Source organism: Silene latifolia, chromosome 2 (genome assembly GCF_048544455.1).
Source record: "Silene latifolia isolate original U9 population chromosome 2, ASM4854445v1, whole genome shotgun sequence".
NCBI classification, from domain to species: domain Eukaryota; kingdom Viridiplantae; phylum Streptophyta; class Magnoliopsida; order Caryophyllales; family Caryophyllaceae; genus Silene; species Silene latifolia.
The window spans coordinates 141,091,611-141,114,730 of NC_133527.1; the positions used below are offsets into that span (position 1 = coordinate 141,091,611).

Sequence of the window (23,120 nt, forward strand, 5' to 3'; positions counted from 1 at the left end):
ATATTAATGTATTTCAAATAATAATAATTCAAAGAAATATAAGTTTATTATATTTTGAAGAAAAGTATTTATTTTGATAGTTTCGAAGTGTTTAAAAATAGTTTAAACCGTGTAAAAACTTTTTATTTCGAAATAACGGCTTTTCGGGGAAAAATGACAACTCTATTGAAAATTGGGTAAACGATTTTGGAAATGGGTCGTATGAGTATTCAATTTTCTTGTAATCTCGTGTTTAAGAACTTTGGTCTTGTCGAAATTTGCATTTGACAAGCGGTTCTAATTATTATCGAAACGAGCCAAAACCGACTCGTAAAATCCCGACTAAAAACCCGCACCTTCCTCCTTTCCTTTTCTCCTTCCCTTTCACGCAGCACCCCCTTCCCCCTTCCTTCTTTTTCTGATTTTCTTATCTTCCTTACATTCTATTCCTATTCTAAACAAACAAACACCATTTTTCTACAAAATTTAAGCTAAAATCACCATAACTTCCTCATTTCTTATCGGATTTTCGCATAATTTATGTTTCCGGAATCCTCTCGTCGAGATCTACCTCCTGGTATATTTTAATTTCAGTTTTCTTGAAGTTGTTTTAAGACGAATTTTGGTATAATTTCGGTTTTTAAGCTTATTTTTGTGTTTTTATTGTTTATTTAGGTGAAGAATTGGAAGACGAGTTTGGGGACTCGTATATTGTCGAAGATAGTGGTTAGTCGGCAGATTAGGGTTGGTTTTTAAGGTGCTAATTGCTCATTTTCTAGCTTAAGGTAACATATTTCGAGTTACTCGACGAATAATCGTCACATTCTTTGCTTTTTGTATGTTTTTGTGATTTTTGGTTGAGTAGTAAATTTTCACATGTTTAAAATGGGTTGCATGCATGTTTAATGCTTGTCTTTTGTTAGTTTAAGTTACCATTTGTATATTATTGTTTAGAACAAATTTGGATGAGTAATTATTTGAGGGGACAAATCCGCGGGTTGGCTGGAACGTGTCAGTACCGGACCGAGACATTTTCCAATGTTTCCAAAAATATGACAGATTGAACGGCGTCGAAAAATTAGGTGGTTTAGCCACTTGAATCACTCAATTCGGAGTCCGTATGAGTATTTGGCGTCGTTTTACCGAAAAATTTATAGAAAAGTTACTGTTCACAGACCCGCGGTACTGTTCACAGCAGTGAAACAGGCCCGTGACGGGCCACGGCAGGCCCGTGCTTGGCCCGGGTTGGTCCGTCGCTTGTTTCGCGGTTTTTCATGCAATATTTGTCATTTCGGGTTCATTAATGTTATAGTTAGTATAAGTCACATATGAGTATTCTTTTGAATTGAATCATATTAGTAGGAAAAATTATGTTAATGGTAAAAATTAAGTTTATATTAGTAGTTGCACATGTTAGGATAGATTATAAAATAAAATTGTAATGAATAGGCTCAAAATAAATTTTATAGTGCTAATTGTAATGTTTTGTTGATTGTGCCGAAAACTGAGCTTTAGTCCCTTTGACCGATTCGATGTCGATCAATTGAGTGATTGGTCGACGCAATTTAACCCGCACTCGCCGCAGTCAGGGGTTGCGGGTAAAAATTCGGTTGGATGAAATTTTATATGAATTGGATAATCGGCCTTTTTCTTGTTTTAGGCCATTTATCAAGTTTTTAGTCACATGTATAGTTGGTTGAATTTAATAGTTTCTTATATTGTAGAAACGGCCCTAGATTCCCTGAAGCCTTTAATATTGTTGGATTGTTCTGCTGAATAGACATTTATATAGCCTTTCACATGATAGAATTTTAGCATTTATGTTGGTAAGTTGGACTCTTTGCTCTTATGGTTAAGTGGGTGTCTTACTTGTCTTGTGTGGTGTGGGCTAAAGTATTCAAGCTGGGACTAGGTCCTAGGTGAGTGTTTCGGCCTTCATCATAGATAGGTCTTTATAGTCTCTGACGAGTATATGTTCACTGCTTAATAGCCTTTGTGTTCCTGACTAGTGGATTTATATCCAAGTTGGGGGATGACCTCGTTACTTATTTTGTTAGTAAGTGGTCAGCTTAAGTACTAGCCAACCCTTTGGTGGACTCCTTAGGGTACTCACTTTGTTTTAGAAAAATTGTGGGTCTTGGGTGCGGTGGTGTGTATCCGCATGTCTAGGTCTGCTTGTGATTTTAGGCTAGGGTTGTGTTGTGTCTTGGCCATGTTTTATTAATATTAACCGCCGAGCCAAGATACCGGTTCGATTACCTTCCCTACCTCGTGGTATAGACTTGAGTTCTGAGTGACTATTGACGGTGCTAAGAACTTATGCCTGTCTTTGATATATTGCCCTTTCTTGTATGGTGACTTTATGAACTCGTAATAGGTGAGATGTAAGCGATTCGATTGATAAAGTTTGGATTACTACTTGTTATATGATTCACATGATAGTTTAAATTGGTCAGTTTAGTATTCATATGTTAGAATACTTGGAAATTAGATTAATTATCATGTTGTTTACATGTTACACTACATGTTACATTAAATATGACGTTTCGTGGCTGGGAGGACTCGAAGTTACTCCCCACTGAATTGTGGCTTTCGTGTTTGTATAAAATGCGATTGACAGGTACTTGAGGCTTAGTTGGGGTTCACGGACGAGCTAGTGAGCAAGAGAACCTTGGACTTAGTTTGGTTTTTATTTTGTAGAAACCTTTAACTTTTGGTTTTGTATATTTTTTTAAAAAGGGACATATGTCTCCCTCTTCTATTTTGGTTTGTATCATTATATCCCCGTGTCTTTAGCGTGGTTATGTAAATAAGTTTATTAGCTTTCCCAGGTTTTTGGCACTCTTAAGTTGGAGATGTTTGTGAATGGTTTAGGAAAATTTTAAAAATTACAGGTTTTGTCTAGTTGAACCAATTACAAACATATCCTGTCAGTTTTTCCGTAGAATTTACGCTTTTATTTATCGCTAAATTTAAGGGTGTCACATCAAGTCTAGATTTCACAAAGTCAAGCCTATGTTTGACAAAATCAAGTTTCACAAAATCAGGTCCAGGGTTCACATAATCTAGTCCAAGCTTCACAAAATCAAGTCCAGGTTTCACAAAATCAGGTCTATGTTTGCCAAAATCAGGTTTCACAGAATTAGGTCTAGGGTTCACATAATATACTCCAAGCTTCACAAAATCAAGTCCAGGTTTCACAAAATACGGTCTATGTTGAACCTTATTTTGTGAATCTTGGACCTAATATTGTGAATCTTGGAGCTAATTTGTGAATCCTGGACCTAATTTTGTGAACCCTGGACCTAATCTTGTGAATCTTGGATTTGATTTTGTGACGGGGCTCATCTTGTGAATGCTGGCGATTTTGTGAATCTAGGACCCAATTTTGTGAAACTGACTCTTTATTTTGTGAATTTAGGACATGATTTTGTGAATCTCATTGAAAATCAATGTTAAAGAATAGTCACACCAGCCACACTCATTTTTCACCATCATCGAAATGTAAGGACTAGGTGAAGATCAAACCAAGGATTACCTCTTGTGCCTCCATAGTGAGGTTGTTTGTCCCAAAATTCATCACACAACCTGTTGACTTGTGCTCTAATAATAGGTTCAGTGTGTGCCCATAGCCTTGGCTTGCGGATCCTCGCCTATTACCTGTTGAGGAAGAAAAGACTAAAGAGCATTGCCTTCAAAGAATGACTGTTAAACAATAGCATATACAAGTATAATAGTGTCGCATGTGATTTATACATTACTGCACAATGGATTCCTCGTAATAACAAAAATGAATTTGTTATATTCTGTCTAATTATGTTCTGAATAGTGATCCTTACCAGTAGCAAGGGTTTTTTAGGACTCGAGTTCATTACTTCCTTTGCTTTGTCCACTTCAGGTGTCTCATATTGGGGTCTCGTAATTTCAGGTATGCTATCACCTGCATTGTTCACGTCTTCATCGTCAACATCTGAAATTTTTTGACCTCTCGTACGTCTTCTGTTTGACGCAACATGTTTTATCCTAATTACACCCCGACCCTTTTGACTCCCTATAGAAAACAAAATCAAATTAAAAGAGGAGTTATGATCTAAACTGCTAATTTTCACTGACAGAGTAATATCCATAAAAATTTATCGACAATCTCAATGAAAAGACGGAAATCATTTCAGCACAACATATATATATATGATACTGCATACTATAGGAAAAACCACAGACGGAGTCACAAGGTCATTTTGGACGCTCACGGGTTTCAAATGAGTATCAAATTAAGTGGCTAACAAAAACAGAAACATAAGAAATCTTGACAAAATCCAACTATTAATGCTCCTTCATTCCTGACAGGAAATAAAGGCGATACAGCACCAAGTTCACAGTCACTAAAGACTCAGATGTGCAAACAGAAAACCAAAATGATTTTTGTCAACTGAAACTAACATATACATCTGAAACTAACATAAACCTTATATAATTAGTTCCTCGACAAATCTTCAATTGAATTCTACAAATGCCAAACAAATCCAGAATTACGCATCGGAAACACCTGAAACCGCTAAATTATGCGTAATTCAGTGGAGAAAACCAGAATTACGCATTGGAGATACCAGAAATCATTAGAGTGCATAATTCTGTAAAGAACACAAGAATTATGTCCCGGAAACACCAAAATCGCTGAATTAAGCATAATTCAAAAGAGAGAAAACCAAAATTACACATCGGAAACACTAGAAATCATCGAATTACGCGTAATTCAGGAGAGAAAACCGATTCACGCATCGGAAATGAGAAATCACTTGATTATGCATAATTCAGTTGACAGAACTCAAATTACGCACAATTCAGTTCCTAAAAAGTTGAATTATGCTCGAATTAAATGTTCGCTTTGATCAAGCATAACATATGACCTTGGTGCTGTATAAATCAATACGAAAAAAATGAATTGAAGGGCGTCATAATGGATAAAACTCAAAAGCTGTTATTATTTACATCTGAAACTAACATATACACTAGGCTAACAACAATACTACCATAGTCGAGCTTGAATTTTACGAATTAATTAGGTCGATTGAAAGTTAGTGTGAAAAATATGGAGTGAAAGGTCAGCGATAATGGCGAATACGAGATTAATCGAAAAGATGGAATGAACGAAGATTTCCACTCAAATCGATCAAAACCTCCATAAACAAGAACGAAAATCAGTAATTAAACTACTCGATTGAGAATTTAACAAAGTAAATAAATTGATCGAAAATTATTGTGAAGAATGTGGAATAAAATCGGGTTGAATCGAAATAAAAAGTAGGTGACTGAAATTACCTAACTTCCGGATGTTAATGGAGGTCAAAAAGCTTAGTGATAATGGCGGAGTGAAGCTCTGCGATAAAATGGCGACGAAATCTGAGTGAATGGCGAAGACAGAGCTCCGAAGAATGGCGAAAACGGTGCTCAATGAAGACGATATAGAGAGAGGGAGAGAGAGAGAGAGTGAGGGTGAGTAAATGATTTTGTTTGAGAGAAAAGGTGCGGTTAGTTAGGAATTATTAAGGGGACACGTGTTAATATCTGGTGTGGCGGTAATTTTTAGATCTAACGATTTAGAAGGTGTCCAACCGCCTCACCCTAAGAAGGGTGCCTCACATGATTCAATCTCTCTCTCTCTCTCTCTCTCTCTCTCTCTCTATATATATATATATATATATATATATATATATATATATATATATATATATATATATATATATATATATATATATATATATATATATATATATATATATATAGATATATAGATATGAGTATGAGCGTGTTGTTTCTTTCCATATAAAGTATGTGTAACACCCCGGTTTATAAAAGAAGTCCTCGTCAAGACATTCTCTAATAAAACGGACTGTTACCATCTCGGTTTCCCGAGGTAGTGAATAACAAATTAAACTCCAAGGCAATTTATATAACATTTTAACTTAATTATTACAAATTCTCTTTACAGATTAAATTACAAGAACTGACAAAAATAAAAGTGAAGTCTTCTAGATGATGATCTAGTTACTAAGTCGTCTGATCCAGTGTCTCACGCCCATCAAGCTCCCGTCCTAACTCTTAAACCTGTCAAGTCTGCTCCCCATAAAACGGTTCATCACAGGTGTCCACGAATACACAGGGTCAACCACGAGGTTGAGTAGGGAAAACAATAAAACAATAAAATATGATATGCATGATACTCCGTCACCTCCATCTCCATCTCAACTCATCACACACATCTCATAACCCGGACAACCCAGCCATACCGATCCCCGGTAGACTATATATATCGACCGTAGCCGATCTGCCAGCTCGCAGCTGAGGACACCAGGGCAAGTCCTGCAGAACCCGCCTGGGCCTTATCACAACATCATCATCACCGCACCACATCACCACAACATCCTCCATCTCCAATGCATATGAATGCTCAAAAGAAATGAATGCAACACAATGTATATATATATAATGAACTGATGAATCATAAAATCATGCCGGTTACCCGATGTTGTGATATCATACTTAATACGATCAAATCAGTCAATCACCTTCCCGAATATAAATGATCACGTAAATCAACAACCAGGAATCCAGTCAACACAATTCAACAACGATAATAGAGTACGTGGATTTCCCTACCTCAAGTGCCAGCAAATCCAATTAAGCAGTTAAGCAGTCCAGAAACAAAGCAATGCATTTGATTATCGACCCTTCACGAATCCGTCACCTAGAACAATTATAATATTTATAATCACTAACTACTAAATATAGAAATATCCCCAAAATAGAAACTTTCCCGATATAGTAAGTTTCCACTTTAACCAGTCCCGACTCAAAATCCATCTCTAATTATTTTAATCAACTCGGGAATTAAATTAAATAAATTATTTAATTGACTCGGGAATAATTTATTCAAATGACTCGAGAATTAAATTAAATAACTAATGTGATAATAAAATATTAAACGAATTAAACGTTTTAAGAAAACCCGAATCAAACATAAAACAATTCAACAACCCGACTTAAAACCCGTCTTTAAACATTTTAATTAAATAACTCGGAATTGAATTAATTAATTAAGCATGTGACCCATTATCGAAATATAACGATTAAACTCATGAAAAACCCGTTTCGAAACTAAAACAACTCGTCACCTACACCACCCCCCTTCACACGCACTCACCCGCCACCACAGGCCACCGTGAGGCCGTGTCAACCACCAGCCCCAACACCCACTCTGACCCAGCCACCAACGACCACCCCCAGTGGGGTCGACCCTCGCCGGCGCGTCCAACCATGGCCGCCATTTGGCCTGGTTCACCACCACGCCTTCCCAAACACCCCTTTTCTCAACTCACCACCACCGCAACCTTTAACTAACCCCTGCCCAAACCACCACCATTCTTCTCGCCGTCAACCCACGAACACCGACACCACAGAACCACCGTTTCGACCTCCCCCTAGTCCACGGTGGTGCCACCCAAAACCCACCTGTCTAAACTCCCCTGAAAACCGCATCTGAAACCCGTTTCCTACCCCCCTGTCGATGCCGCCAAATACAGCCCCCATCACCACTTAAAACCACCCTAACCACCACCCCTACACTCCTCACTTAACACCCATTTCTATTACCCCGACACCAACCACCATTATCCCCTCCCTAAGACACACAACAGCCGCCAATAACTCGACAGAAAAACAAAAACAGAGGAGGGAAGTTGAACTCGTACCTTTACCGCCACCACAACAACCACTATGGCCGCCTATGAACGTCGACCAACACCCCTAGCTCTTCCCTGCTGCGTCATCAACACCCACGACCTCTCTCTCTCTCTCTAGGCGTGAGCTTTGAAGTTTGGGCTAAAGAAAAGGGAGGCGGCTGAGGAGGCGGGTTGAGGGAGATTAGGGTAGTGTTTAGGTTAATTAGGTTTAGTTTAGGGTAATTAGGGCTAAATGGGCTTTAGGGTTTAATTGGGCTGAACAGTTAATGGGCCAGCTCAATGGGTCAGCTCACATTTCGAATTCCATAAAAACCCATCTCAAATAACTTACGATAGCTCAACGTCATTATCGACTCAATCAAATAACCCGATATAATTAGTAATATAAATTGTATAATAATTAATAATTAATAATATCCATTTAATTTATTATATAAAAATACGGGGTATTACAGTCTTCCCCCCTTAAAATGAACTTCGTCCCGAAGTTCGCTCCCGTACCCAAACCTCAGAAGGGTATTGCATAACGTACTTATGGATGTCACGCATTTCTAACACGGTTAACACACACTTTTGACATATCAATTAAACATAACAAACACGGAATGTTACATTCTGCCCTCCTAAAAATAAACTTCGTCCCGAAGTTTAACTCGTCTTCACATAACCCACTAACTACAACTACTAACTACCTAAGAATACAAATGTATAATAACTAAATATTCATCTGAGAACACCATCATCCTCCATTTAAATTCCAATCTCCAACTCAAGTAACTCAATAACCATGGTCTCACTGGACCGCAAATGTAACCCGGCACAAAGGCCCCACAATTCAAACTCAATATCAGTAGTTTAACTATACTCCCCTTTTTCACCTCAACCAACTAACAGAAGTAGGAACAAAACATATAGGACTTACTTTCATAGGTAACCTCACAACGAAACATCAACTCGGTCAAAACTACAATCTACAAACAAGTGCAAATTAAGTATCAAGATTTTACAATCCTAAAAACATGGTTACGTCCTCGTAACCTTCATTATTATTACCAAAGTTCTCAACTACTGCTAACAACTGAAAGGGGATAAAAGATTCTCAACTCTCGCTTAAGTTAACTAATCCTTACCAAAGACAATCGATATGCAAGCTCTCTCAAGGAAGCTACCGTTACCCGTAGAATCATTAGTAATTATTTATTTTATCAATCATTGTAATCTCATACCTTAGAAACATAGGGAATCAGTCAACATGAGAAAAGAATTAGGGTCAAAACTTGATAACTCGATTTTTGAAAATTTATAACCTAATAGGTCCGATCTGACTTTCCTTTTCTTAATTGTTCAGATTTAGGTCAAGACACAGAATCACCGATAAAATGAAGACAACCAGTTTCGCAATACTTATCATCCTAGAAATATTTTAATCCTCACAACAAAAAGGGTTTGGTATTTATTCATAAATGACGAAAGCACCTTGATTGGCAAATTTTTACAAACTTATTGGTCGAGTCAAACAAGCGAGTACACAACGATATTGGAAAGTTAACGAACAAGATTATACACAAATTTTCGTTCTTGGTGTTAATTATATTTAGACTGTATCCAACACAATGACAGACAAGATTAGATGTATTTAACTACACCAATTTTACAAATATTCATTATATGTTATGCTAATATCAACTTACCATGTTAACACATTACTCCCTTAAATCACCACATTACCTTTCCCGTTTGACATTTGTAACTAACCACAACCCACCAATTCGCTAAATGAACAAACCACATGACTAAATTATCCCACTACTTATGACTCCGTTCTAGTTTCATTCCTCCAGACTAGCAATTATCATGGAACCATACCACCGGACATTGGTGAAATCTCATTCCGAATTTATACTCACACGACAAAATTTAATTTCATTTTCAAAACTTTTACTTTCATACTGAACGGTGAATAATTTTCTTAACATAAATCTTATAACAGCCAGTCATAGAATCCATTTACAAATTACTTACTACGAAACTCGAAATCAGATAAACTTAATTCAATTCCTTTAAACAAAATAAGCTTAGGTGTCGACTCATATATCGTAATTTACAGGTTCATCTTATTCATTTCAGTCCTATCTTTACTAATGAGCGACTATTACTTCAATCATCAGGATTTTAGTTGCACTTCTTTACTCGATTATTTTCACTACTCAATTAAACGTAACTATAACGACTTTCATTTAAACCAATGTATATCATGTGAATCATAAAAAGGGTTTCCCATTATAATTGCTAATATAATTATCATAACAATCTCTATTAGAACATAATTGATAATAACGACTCGAGGATATAGATATGTCAAATGTCGTTTTAAACAATTTCCTTTATATCACGCCCATACAATTGCAAGAATCACTTTAGCATTTTATGACAATATAATAACGAACATATTCAATAATGAATAACAACACGGTTTATTTTCATTTTATAGGCTGAGGTCCTACTGAAATAATTTAATGAAATGAAAGTTATGAGTATAACTATAGGCACACAAACTCAAATGAAAGACATTAGAACTCAGAGGCATCCTATATGTGTGAACATTTAGACATAATTATTATAATTGTTCATGCAAGTGTATAATTAGAATAATCAAATTATCATTTAACGCTATCACCTTTACCAAGATACGACAATGTAGTTTTATATTTATATATATATCCGACCATTATGCAAATATGATGAACGCACTAGAAATATTAAAACATGCCAAATGTATATAACGTATGCAAACAACTGGACTCGTATAAACATTTCACCCTTGATAAAAATCAAATTAAGTTATCCCATTTTACTCATACTATCATGCCAAGAATGTTATCAACTAAGTTTTAATTTTATCACTTGTTAAGACACATAGCTACTGAACATGCGTGCTACTGTCGTTATATAAAACATTATAAATTCACATTATTAAAGCTCATGAATTAACCAAACAATTGTATGAAACTCAACCTAGAACACACAGTTTACAAGTCATGTTTCACGTTCTAACTTTCAAAGATCACGAATAAATAACCGTTCGATTAAAACTTGATTCATATTATTTTTATAAAACACAGAGAGTTAAAAACGCAGGGGAAAATAATTAGGTCTACAGCACAAGAATTTCATTTTTAAAGAATTTTACAACTCAGTTGGTCTAAACAAGCGTGTGACAACAATTGGTCCAAAACTTTGGTCAGTTTGTAAAATTTATCATTTAATATTGAAACATCAAGATTTTTCGTGGCTTATTAATTTGAACACATATGTGAATTTTACGATCGATGGAGTTGGAATTTATGCGACAATTATTAATACCATTTAAATGAGGATTTTATAAGATCATTGGTCAAACATCACTACACGGGAACCTCCTAACCACAGTTCACTAAAGTATTTATTACTTCTAATCCGTATATCATATAAGCATGAAACCAACGTCAAATGAACACTAACTCACGAGGCTATCTCTCATAAAATTTTCATCGATGGGTAATAAACAGAAAAGAAATGGCAGTAAGGTCAATTAAGACCAAAACAAGTTTCATCACTAAGTCTTTCATTTCTTATGTCCCAATTCTTACAACTATACTATCGATACTACTTAAATCTCACACTGTACAATTCGTAACATCTACCCCATAGAATCCCTTCGCATCTCGATCTACTCATTATATCTAAATCACGATTGCGATGACTAAAGATATGAAATTCTATCGTGTTTCTTATTACTAACATAATACTATACTAGCATGGCTTTGGGATCACATAACCGCATATTACTAGACCTAATAGTACTATAAGCACATCGTTCATACAAATACTTACCGTAGCGTTGTCCTGCAATAATCAATGTATCAATCATTTAACACTTAGGCAACGATATTTGAATTTTCTGTTCAACCTCAAGCAACTATTCTACCCTTTCTCTCGTATACACTCGGGGTTTCCGGTTCAACTGAGAGGACCACTGGTTCGGTGTGAGGGGGCCCCTAACTCATACCTTACCGTAGTGTGCTCCTAACAGTTCTATCCCGGGGTTCATTTTATTTAGACACATCCTATGTTCATTGGGCTCATTGGTTCAGGCCTGAGGATCGTTCGCTCTGATACCACTTTGTAACACCCCGGTTTATAAAAGAAAGCCTCGTCAAGACATTCTCTAATAAAACGGACTGTTACCATCTCGGTTTCCCGAGGTAGTGAATAACAAATTAAACTCCAAGGCAATTTATATAACATTTTAACTTAATTATTACAAATTCTCTTTACAGATTAAATTACAAGAACTGACAAAAATAAAAGTGAAGTCTTCTAGATGATGATCTAGTTACTAAGTCGTCTGATCCAGTGTCTCACGCCCATCAAGCTCCCGTCCTAACTCTTAAACCTGTCAAGTCTGCTCCCCATAAAACGGTTCATCACAAAGTCCACGAATACACAGGGTCAACCACGAGGTTGAGTAGGGAAAACAATAAAACAATAAAATATGATATGCATGATACTCCGTCACCTCCATCTCCATCTCAACTCATCACACACATCTCATAACCCGGACAACCCACCATACCGATCCCCTAGACTATATATATCGACCGTAGCCGATCCGCCGCTCGCGCAACGAGGACACCAGGGCAAGTCTGCGAGAACCCGCCCGGGCCTTATCACAACATCATCATCACCGCACCACATCACCACAACATCCTCCATCTCCAATGCATATGAATGCTCAAAAGAAATGAATGCAACACAATGTATATATATATAATGAACTGATGAATCATAAAATCATGCCGGTTACCCGATGTTGTGATATCATACTCAATACGATCAAATCAGTCAATCACCTTCCCGAATATAAATGATCACGTAAATCAACAACCAGGAATCCACTCAACACAATTCAACAACGATAATAGAGTACGTGGATTTCCCTACCTCAAGTGCCAGCAAATCCAATTAAGCAGTTAAGCAGTCCAGAAACAAAGCAATGCATTTGATTATTGACCCTTCACGAATCCGTCACCTAGAACAATTATAATATTTATAATCACTAACTACTAAATATAGAAATCTCCCCAAAATAGAAACTTTCCCGATATAGTAACTTTCCACTTTAACCAGTCCCGACTCAAAATCCATCTCTAATTATTTTAATCAACTCGGGAATTAAATTAAATAAATTATTTAATTGACTCGGGAATAATTTATTCAAATGACTCGAGAATTAAATTAAATAACTAATGTGATAATAAAATATTAAACGAATTAAACGTTTTAAGAAAACCCGAATCAAACATAAAACAATTCAACAACCCGACTTAAAACCCGTCTTTAAACATTTTAATTAAATAACTCGGAATTGAATTAATTAATTAAGCATGTGACCCATTATCGAAATATAACGATTAAACTCATGAAAAACCCGTTTCGAAACTAAAACAACTCGTCACCTACACCACCCCCCTTCACACGCACTCACCCGCCACCACAGGCCACCGTGAGGCCGTGTCAACCACCAGCCCCAACACCCACTCTGACCCAGCTACCAACGACCACCCCCAGTGGGGTCGACCCTCGCCGGCGCGTCCAACCATGGCCGCCATTTGGCCTGGTTCACCACCACGCCTTCCCAAACACCCCTTTTCTCAACTCACCACCACCGCAACCTTTAACTAACCCCTGCCCAAACCACCACCATTCTTCTCGCCGTCAACCCACGAACACCGACACCACAGAACCACCGTTTCGACCTCCCCCTAGTCCACGGTGGTGCCACCCAAAACCCACCTGTCTAAACTCCCCTGAAAACCGCATCTGAAACCCGTTTCCTACCCCCTGTCGATGCCGCCAAATACAGCCCCCATCACCACTTAAAACCACCCTAACCACCACCCCTACACTCCTCACTTAACACCCATTTCTATTACCCCGACACCAACCACCATTATCCCCTCCCTAAGACACACAACAGCCGCCAATAACTCGACAGAAAAACAAAAACAGAGGAGGGAAGTTGAACTCGTACCTTTACCGCCACCACAACAACCACTACGGCCGCCTATGAACATCGACCAACACCCCTAGCTCTTCCCTGCTGCGTCATCAACACCCACGACCTCTCTCTCTCTCTCTCTCTCTAGGCGTGAGCTTTGAAGTTTGGGCTAAAGAAAAGGGAGGCGGCTGAGGAGGCGGGTTGAGGGAGATTAGGGTAGTGTTTAGGTTAATTAGGTTTAGTTTAGGGTAATTAGGGCTAAATGGGCTTTAGGGTTTAATTGGGCTGAACAGTTAATGGGCCAGCTCAATGGGTCAGCTCACATTTCGAATTCCATAAAAACCCATCTCAAATAACTTACGATAGCTCAACGTCATTATCGACTCAATCAAATAACCCGATATAATTAGTAATATAAATTGTATAATAATTAATAATTAATAATATCCATTTAATTTATTATATAAAAATACGGGGTATTACAGTATGCTTTACCAAATTGTGTGCACTGCAGTCCAGGAGTTCTTCAGTACTGGGAAACTCTTGCATCAGATTAATGCAACTGTTCTCACCTTGATTCTTAAAAAAGATTCATCTGTTTCTGTTCTTGATTTCAGACTCATTGCTTGCTGCAATGTGCTATATAAGTGTATTTCCAAAGTTATATGTAATAAGATGTCTGCTACTCTTGCTGATATTGTGAGCCTTAATCAAAGTGCTTTTATTCATGGGAGGGATATTGTTGATAATATCATGATATGTCAAGACTTGGTAAGGCTGTACAATAGGAAAGTTTGCTCTCCTAGGCTTTTGATGAAGATTGATTTGAGGAAGGCCTATGATTCAATAAAGTGGGAGTTTGTTGAAGGGATGTTGTGTGCTCTGAAATTTCCTGATCAAATGGTGACTTGGATCATGCAGTGTACGTGTTTCTTCCCCTACCTACTCTATTTCTTTAAATGGGGCACAATTTGGTTACTTTAAAGGTAGAAGGGGACTTAGACAAGGTGACCCAATGTCCCCTCTACTCTTCACCTTGAGTATGGAGTATCTTACTAGGATACTTGTTGTGGTTACTAAGAGACCTGATTTCAAGTTCCACCCAATGTGCAAAGCTATGGATTTGTGTCATTTAGCTTTTGCTGATGACCTGTTGCTTTTTTGTAGGGGGGACAAGGATTCTGTCAAGGTACTTATGAGAGCTTTCCTAACTTTCTCAGAAGCATCAGGGTTATCTATGAATCAAGATAAACCAGAAATCTATATGAATGGTGTTCCTCCTCTGGAAGCAGAGGCTATCCTACAGTTATCATGCTTCCAGGTGAGGAATTTCCCTTTTAAGGGGTCGTTTGGTTCAAAAGGTTGGAATGGAATGAGATACCATGAGGGGATGGATTTATAACCCCATACCTATTATTTATTGTTTGGTTCAATCTAAAATTATATGGAGGGGGAATGGAGTTAGAAACCTGAGTGGGAAGATGGGTATGGGATTCCAAGGGGTTGGGGTGGAATTAGAATCCATCAGGATTCTAACTCCATTCCAAAATGCCCCAACCAAACACTAAAATCACTCAAATCCATTCCATTCCATTCCAACACCCCCAACCAAACACCTCCTAAATACCTTGGGATTCCTATTTCTTATAAAAAACTTTCTAATGCTGAGTGCAATATATTAGTGGACATAATTGTGTCTAGAATCAGGAGTTGGGGGGCCAAGAAACTTAGCTATGTTGGGAGACTAGTATTGGTGAGATTAGATCTTTCCCAGATGCATAGCTACTGGGCAAGGATTTTACTACTGCCCAAAGGGATAATCAGCAGGGTGGATGTAGTGTGCAGGAATTATTTGTGGTCTGGGACTGATGATTTTCACAGAGTTTCAACTGTGGCATGGGACACCTGCTGTTTATCTAAAGATAGAGGAGGATTGGGAATTCTACATTTTCATTTATGGAACCTTGCTGTGATAGGCAAGTTCTCTGGGTGGATAGCCTAAAAGAAGGATAGTCTTTGGGTGAAGTGGGTTCACCACATTTATATGAAACAAACTGACTGGTGGTCCTATAACCCCTCCCTTAACTCCAGCTGGACTTGGAGGCAGGTCTGCAAAGCAAGAGATGCTCTTTGCCCTGGTTTCAGTCTCAATGGCTGGTTGAATGAAGAGTACTCCACTCATGGTGTTTATAATTGGCTGATAAGAGAGCATGTGACAGTGAATTGGTTGCCACTGGTATGGAATAGATTGTGCTTGCCTAAAGTTAACTTCTTATGCTGGCTCTATGTGCTCAACATGTTCATGACTAAGGAACGTTTGTTGAGATATGGAATTATCAGTTCTGACATGTGTGACATGTGTAGAACAGCTCAGGAAACTCACTCTCATCTGTTTTTTTACTGCTGCTACAGTTAGAGATGCTTGATCTTACTGAAACAATGGTTAGATATTGACTAGAATGGGGACTTGAAGGCGTGAGTTTTACACAAATAGGATTATACATCCAGTTGTACCATAAGCATGGTACATCCAAGTATAAGAATTCGAGCTTACTTGTAATTTTTCTTGAGCTAATTTAAATTTCATGTTTTTAATGTGTAAATGAATGAACTCAATACTTTCTAATAAAGCTCATTTTCTTTAATATAAAGCTCGGATACTTTGACACAAAGCTCAGGTTCTACACCGTACAACATATACATCTGGTTGTATAGTCCATGAATTGTGAGTTTTATCTTGGAGATGTCGTTCCTTACTGAGGAAAAAAGTAACTACGGCTGCATTGGCTACCTTGATCTATAGCATTTGGCATAATAGGAACACAGCACGACATGAGGGTATTGTGCAGCATCCTGCTGCTGTTCTGAAATGGATTAAGGCTTCCCTGAAAGGGAGGTTTCTGTAAGTTAAGGAGAGTACCAGGCTTAGTAATACTTGGATTGATAAGTTAGACCTAGCTTGAGTTGAGATATATCTGTATTAGTGTTATATGTATGGAAATGCTTTGTAAGGTAGTAGATTCTAGAGGTTTTCAAGATATTGGTAGTAGATTCTAGAGGTTTTCAAGAAAAAAATTTGAAAAAAATTTGAAAAACAATCATTTAATTAATGAGAATTCACATTTGAAAAAAAAAATATAATAAATTTAGTTAAATTGGTAGTAGATTCTAGAGGTTTTCAAGATATTTTGTACAAGTAGTTGAAGTTGAAGTCTTGGAAATTGGATGCATACACAACTTGGATTGAAACACAATCGACATCAAAGTATGAAGGCAAACCACCATTCAAGGATTTTCCACCACCCACTTTTCCTGATTACACTGAATGTCAACATTAAACACTAGTTTACAGCTAGTTATTCTGTATTTGATACTCGATATTTGTGAAACACAAATTATATTTAAGACCAAAATATTCGTTTTATTCATATAATGATGAATCAAGTATTACTCATTTGTAATTTTGTACAGTATATATAAAGAAAAGAATACAAAGTAGTACTAATATTTAGAGAATAAAAGAACTTTGTCCCATGAATTTAAATAGTATTGTACTACTTATTACTTAACCCACTTTAATTATAAAACGAATATCTCCATTTTAAAACACTTATTGTTTGTACGACTAAAACCATCCCCTCGTGGCCTTTTAACCAAATCCCTTCATAACTTCGTGTAATAACAAATTTTTATTATATGATAATATAATTCTATAATATCATAAATACTTTCTCTTATTCATTCCATTCAGATGATATGATTCCGTCACCACAAATTCTGATTTAATATAGGAGTATTCGTCTTGAATTTAATAGTGTACTACTTTTTATTTTAGTTATAAAACAAATATCTCCATCTTAAAAACACTTGTTGTTCACAAATGGGATTATACATCCAGTTGTACTATAAGTATTATACCACCAAGGTATAAGAATTTGAGCTTATATGTATTTTTTCTGAGTTAATTCAAGTTTATGTTTTTAATGTGTAAATGGATGAGTTCAATACTTTCTAATAAAGCTCATATTATTTAACATAAATCTCGGATATTTTATTACAAAGCTCAGATTTTACACCGTACCACATATACAACTGGTTGTATAATCAATGAATTGCTTATTGTTATTACAACCAAACTAAAACCCCTCCCCTCGTGCCTTTTAACCAAGTCTCTTCATAATTCCGGGTAATAACAAATTTTAATTATATAATATTAATATTAGAGATACTTTCTCTTATTCATTCCATTCAGATAATATGATTCCGTCAACATAAATTCTGTTTTAATATAGGATTACCCGTCTTAAATTTAAAACGAGTCCAATACCATAGTCAAGACAAAAGCAGGATGCCTAGATATTAGCAAAAAAACCTCGTCTTATCTATATAAGTGAGATATTATTCAACTTATTTTAATCTTAAGAGAGACTAATGTTCTATCAAATGGGTGTATTTGTATGTGTAATGTGATACATAGTATTTTCTCCATTTCATTTTTATTGCTCCCCTTTATATTTTGAGAAGATTTTAGGCAAGTTGATGAACTAACCAAGTAATCTACCTTTGAATTAAAAAGAGTTAAGATAATATGGGTGTATTTGTATGTGTAACCTTTATATTTTGAGAAGATTTTAGGCAAGTTGATGAACTAAGTAATCTACCTTTGAATTAAAAAGAGTTAAGATAATATTAGTGTTATGAAGATGGTTGTTATTTCTTAATTCTTCTATGAGCTATAATGGATACTCATTTTTTTTTCTAAAGGGTACAATAATTAATAATGTATGAGCAAATTTTCCTAGGAGTTAAATAAAATACTGATAATTCATTGGAATTGCACTTATTTTATACATTTAGGGTGGAATTGTCACATTTAGTATATCAGCCATTTTTCTTTTGGTTAATAAAATGACACTAGTTTGTTTATGCACAAATTTCATTACAATCTGTCACAAGCTTGTGACGAATCAATAAAACCCACATGAGTAGATAAAGATAACTTATTTGTGACTCCTTAGGCACTTTAATTTTTGTCTTATCTACTCATATGTGTGATACTTACTCATCACAAGCTTGTATCTATCACAAAAGAGACTTACTGCTAGCTATGTGCTTCACACCTAACCTCTTTTCGAATTTGATATTTGTACCAAAGGTAATTCTTCAATTTTTTGTTTTTGACAACAATAAACCGATTCTATTAAAGAAAACTGGAGCAAGTACAGGAAAGAAATTAGCATGTAGCTAAGCTAATAGACCAGTGACGATACATTACAAGCAAATTGCGGATTTCACGCAACGAGTTTCGCAAGAAAACTGATATTAGAGAAGACGAGGCCAGAACTGAAGCCTGGAAGGAGACAAACCATATGACGCAGAGCAGACACTATACATAGTAAGCAAGAGCGCTCTGGTAGAGGCTGCAAAACCGAGTGGACATGGAGAGAGCTCAAAACAGTATTCCCAGAAAGTGAGTCAGAAGAAGAGGTGAGAAAACGATGCTTGCTATTTGATCTCTTCACAGAAATATAGTGGTAGATGTCGGCTGGCGGTGGGGGTTGAACTGCAGTAGGTATACAAGGCGGTGGAGTGGACGCGGACAAAGATGATCGGAGTACAAGGAATTGGTTATGAGAAGGGGCAAGATAGTGGAGTGTCGTTTAAGATATGAGACGAGCTAAGATCCGTCAACCAGCAAGTAAAATTGATGCCAGGAGTCGTTAAAGAGTTAATACCAAGTAGAAAGGATCTCCTCACATGTTGGGCAATAATGCATGAACGAAATAAATGATCAATAGTCTCAAAGAATAAATTACAGAGAGAACGCAAACCGTACTTACCTGGATGCCGCGAGAGCAGATTTGTTGAAGTAGGTAGGGTGTTGTGCGCAAGACACTAAGGCCTTGTTTGGATAGAAAAAAAGGAGGGAAAAGAAGGGGAGGGAGGAGGAGGGAAGAGAAAGGAAGGGAAGGGGAGGGGAGAGAGAATAGAGGAGATGATTTTCCCTCCAAATCTTGTCTATGTTGGTGGAGAAATAATTTGCCTTGTAGGAGGGAAATGTAGGGATCCATTTTCCCTCCCCTCCAAATCCCTCTACCTTTATTTTGCTAACCAAACATCCTTTTAATTCCCTCCCCTCACTTTCCCTCCAAATCTCATGGGAACTTGGTGGACGCACATAGCCACCAAATTACTCTCGTAGAGAATTTGTTAGCTATAGATGAAGTACGAGTGGTGGATGACTGAGATACAAGAAACGAGTAACTAAATTTGACAGTATACATGCAATTTTCAGTAAACTGTCAGTAAAGAAAATCATCAATATCTGGAAGCGGTGGTTACACAAAAGAAGGAATTGAGTCTATTTAAATATCATATACAGTAATAAAATAATATATATGTATATGACTCTCTTATAAGAATTTGTGATATACAATACTCCGTATTTGTAATAATAATTCTACTCGTATTATTTTACAGAGTATTAATTTGTGATTTTGATATCTTTTCCTTTTGTGGAAACTCCAAAACCCCTTCCTCTTTTAATACCAACCTCACTTCTCCCCAAATCCCATCTCCATTCTTCACAATAACACTAACAGCACTCTCTAGTCTCTACTTCATAATCGTAATCCCACTTAAAACAACAAACAAGAAACAACAAAATGAGAGTGAACATAGCTCAATCTCATCCTCCACCTTCAACCTCATCTTCATTATCTCCCCATTCTTCCCAAAATGCCCTTCCTTCTTCCTTACGCCTCCACCGTTCATCCTCCTCCCCCTCCGTACTCTCCCTATCAACCTCCCACAATCACCTCCGTAGATCTTGCAGTGCGACCTTCGACGGCCACGATTTTCCAAATGACCATTTTACCCCTAAACCCAAACCAACCCCTTCTTCCATTACAACCTCATTCCTCCACCACGCCGACGTTCTAGAACCTTCTTATCTCGGGATTTGTACTGACCCACCTGATTGGCCTGCACGTGACGCCATCATGCGCGAGTGTGTTGCACGCAGGGTTAATTGTATTGATATCCCTCTTTCTCTTAGAATGATTAAAATGAAGCAAAAGTTTCTAAAATTGGAAGAAGAACGAGATGTCCATTTTGGGGATTCAAATAATAATAATATTAATAATTCATTGAATAATTTGTGTTATTCAACTTTGAATATAATAAGGGAGATTCAAAGTTATGCATTAAAAAGTCGGGGAATTGCGTTAAATGAAGGATTCGATGATGTGATTATGAGTAAAGTTCAAAGAGAAATGAGTTCATCTTTTGTTTGGTTAATTAAAGAGGTTTTTGCCAAAACCCCTGATTTAATGCTTCAAACTATGGTGATTACTTCCAATTTTGCCCTTTTTTCTCTTCAAAGTTTTAGCCATGTAGAGAGTGAGAAGAAAGATGCAAACTTGGGGGGTAATTTGGTAAATTTGGGAGTTGGGCACTTGGAATTAAGGAATTTAGGAGTGGCAGTGCCCACAAGAGAGATTTTGGAAAATATGGTGGATACTGATGTGGGGTTGTGGGAATCTATTGTGGATGAAGCTGATCATTTAAGAGGTGATTTGGTTATTGATCAAGGCCTGAAATTCGTCGTTGTCGACAGAGATCGAGATGGTGATGAATATAATGGTAGTGTTGAGGAGATTGAAGGGTTATTCTTTTTGGAGCATAAAAAGTTTGAGATTGTTTCACCGGTCAAGGTTAAGATTGAGAGTGATGATTATGAAGAGTATCACAGGACTGATCTTCTTTACCAATCTGGTTTATTTCAGGAGCCAAACAACACTCTTTTGCTCTCTAATTATTCCCAGTTTCTGTGCCTTGTTTCCCGGGATTATGACAGGTAATTCTTCTCTTCTTTCTTGGCAAATAAAGTTTTGATCTTGTTTAATAATGTCAGCTCATTTTTTATCTTGTTCATATTTGATTTTTGATCTTGTTCATATCTTGTTCATATTTGATCTTGTTTAAGTAAGACTAACTCGTAGACCTAATTGAAGAAATCACAGTTTCTGAATTATTCGATGGGATTGTTTTATTTCTTACTACATTCTACTCCATTTACTGTGAGGAATTTTGAAGAGACTGTAAGAATTCAAGATTTTGGATTAAAAACATCACAATTCTGATTGGTTATGCTAGAACAATTAAGAGCGTGCAGATTCTGAATTATCATTGTTTCTTATAATCAGGGCTGAGGAATGCTTAAAGAGAGCAATACAGTTGGATCCAAGTGATGCCGAAATCGTTAGCCAGTATGCGAATTTCCTATGGATTATAAGGAATGATTTGTGGGGAGCAGAAGAAAGATTTCAGCAAGCAATGGCAGCTGAACCTGAAAACTCCTATCATGCATCTAAGTATGCAAACTTTCTATGGAATACCGGGGGCGATGAAACATGTTATCCTATAGACGATTAACTTTTTCTTGTTATTGTACAGTACAGTTCAGGAACTTATATATAAATTTTTCTTTCCTGCAATTCAATATCTTCATCTGTTTCCAAGAGGATCATACTGGATAGAAGCTCCGCAGCTATAGATATCAGTCACCAAACGCTGCACATACAGAAGTTTCTAGTTAATTACTCGTACATTTCAAATACCCATGTCACTTAATCTAGTTTAAACCTGTCGACGTTGAAAATGGTGTGGCGATAAAATTCCGAGGATACTTGCATAGACAGACACATACATGTTATCATCGCTTCCATTCGATGAATAGATTTGTAAAGTAATGCCTACTGATTAGCAATCGATCTCCAAGACGAAGTGCCACAGCAAGGAATCGAAATTAGGATGCTAAATATCCATTGAGAACAATATAAAGGTAACAAGTTATGCAATAAATTAACTTGCACCAATTTGAAAATTTCATTTCACTCCTTATGTCTCAATTATTGATGTACTCTAATCAAACGTAAGTAAATGACTAAGATATAGGGATTATATTGTAGTGTTTAGAGGCGGTGGCCACAATGATTTGTTAGGAATAATATATTGATTGTGGAAATTGGAGCAAATACACAAACAAAAAAAATGCAAATAATGATTTTAAGACAGTTGAGATCCTCTTCAGTTACTGGACAATCCAGTCCTTATTTAACAAAGGAACCAAGGTAAGGTGGTTATTTCCATAGGTGTATAATCCCTCCTTTCTCTAAATCTGTTCCACTATCAGTCTCGAAGAGTGACAAGTACGATACAATAATGCAAGTTTAAAGACTATTCAATATATTATGGCTTCTATTAAACATCAATTGGTCTCCCTTGTGACGGGTTACCATTTGTGACGGATATTTTGTGAGATAAAATGGTAACAAAATGGGTTAGTGGAGAAAGGGGAC

General features: G+C 36.8%; 1 protein-coding gene and 1 long non-coding RNA gene across 2 annotated transcripts; both read left to right on the top strand.

Moving 5' to 3' along the window:
* Nucleotides 1-303: 303 nt before the first annotated feature.
* On the top strand, nt 304-2,822 carry LOC141630426 (uncharacterized). The gene is made up of 3 exons (XR_012537485.1): nt 304-556; nt 655-764; nt 2,600-2,822. It is a non-coding gene; the product is annotated as an uncharacterized LOC141630426 (long non-coding RNA).
* A 17,480-nt stretch (nt 2,823-20,302) lies between these two features.
* LOC141643040 (uncharacterized) lies at nt 20,303-22,256 on the top strand. Its single transcript, XM_074452062.1, has 2 exons — nt 20,303-21,616; nt 21,966-22,256. Exons 1-2 carry the CDS (start codon nt 20,424-20,426, stop codon nt 22,192-22,194), a joined length of 1,422 nt encoding a protein of 473 aa, XP_074308163.1. The 5' UTR covers nt 20,303-20,423; the 3' UTR covers nt 22,195-22,256.
* The last annotated feature ends 864 nt before the right edge of the window (nt 22,257-23,120 follow it).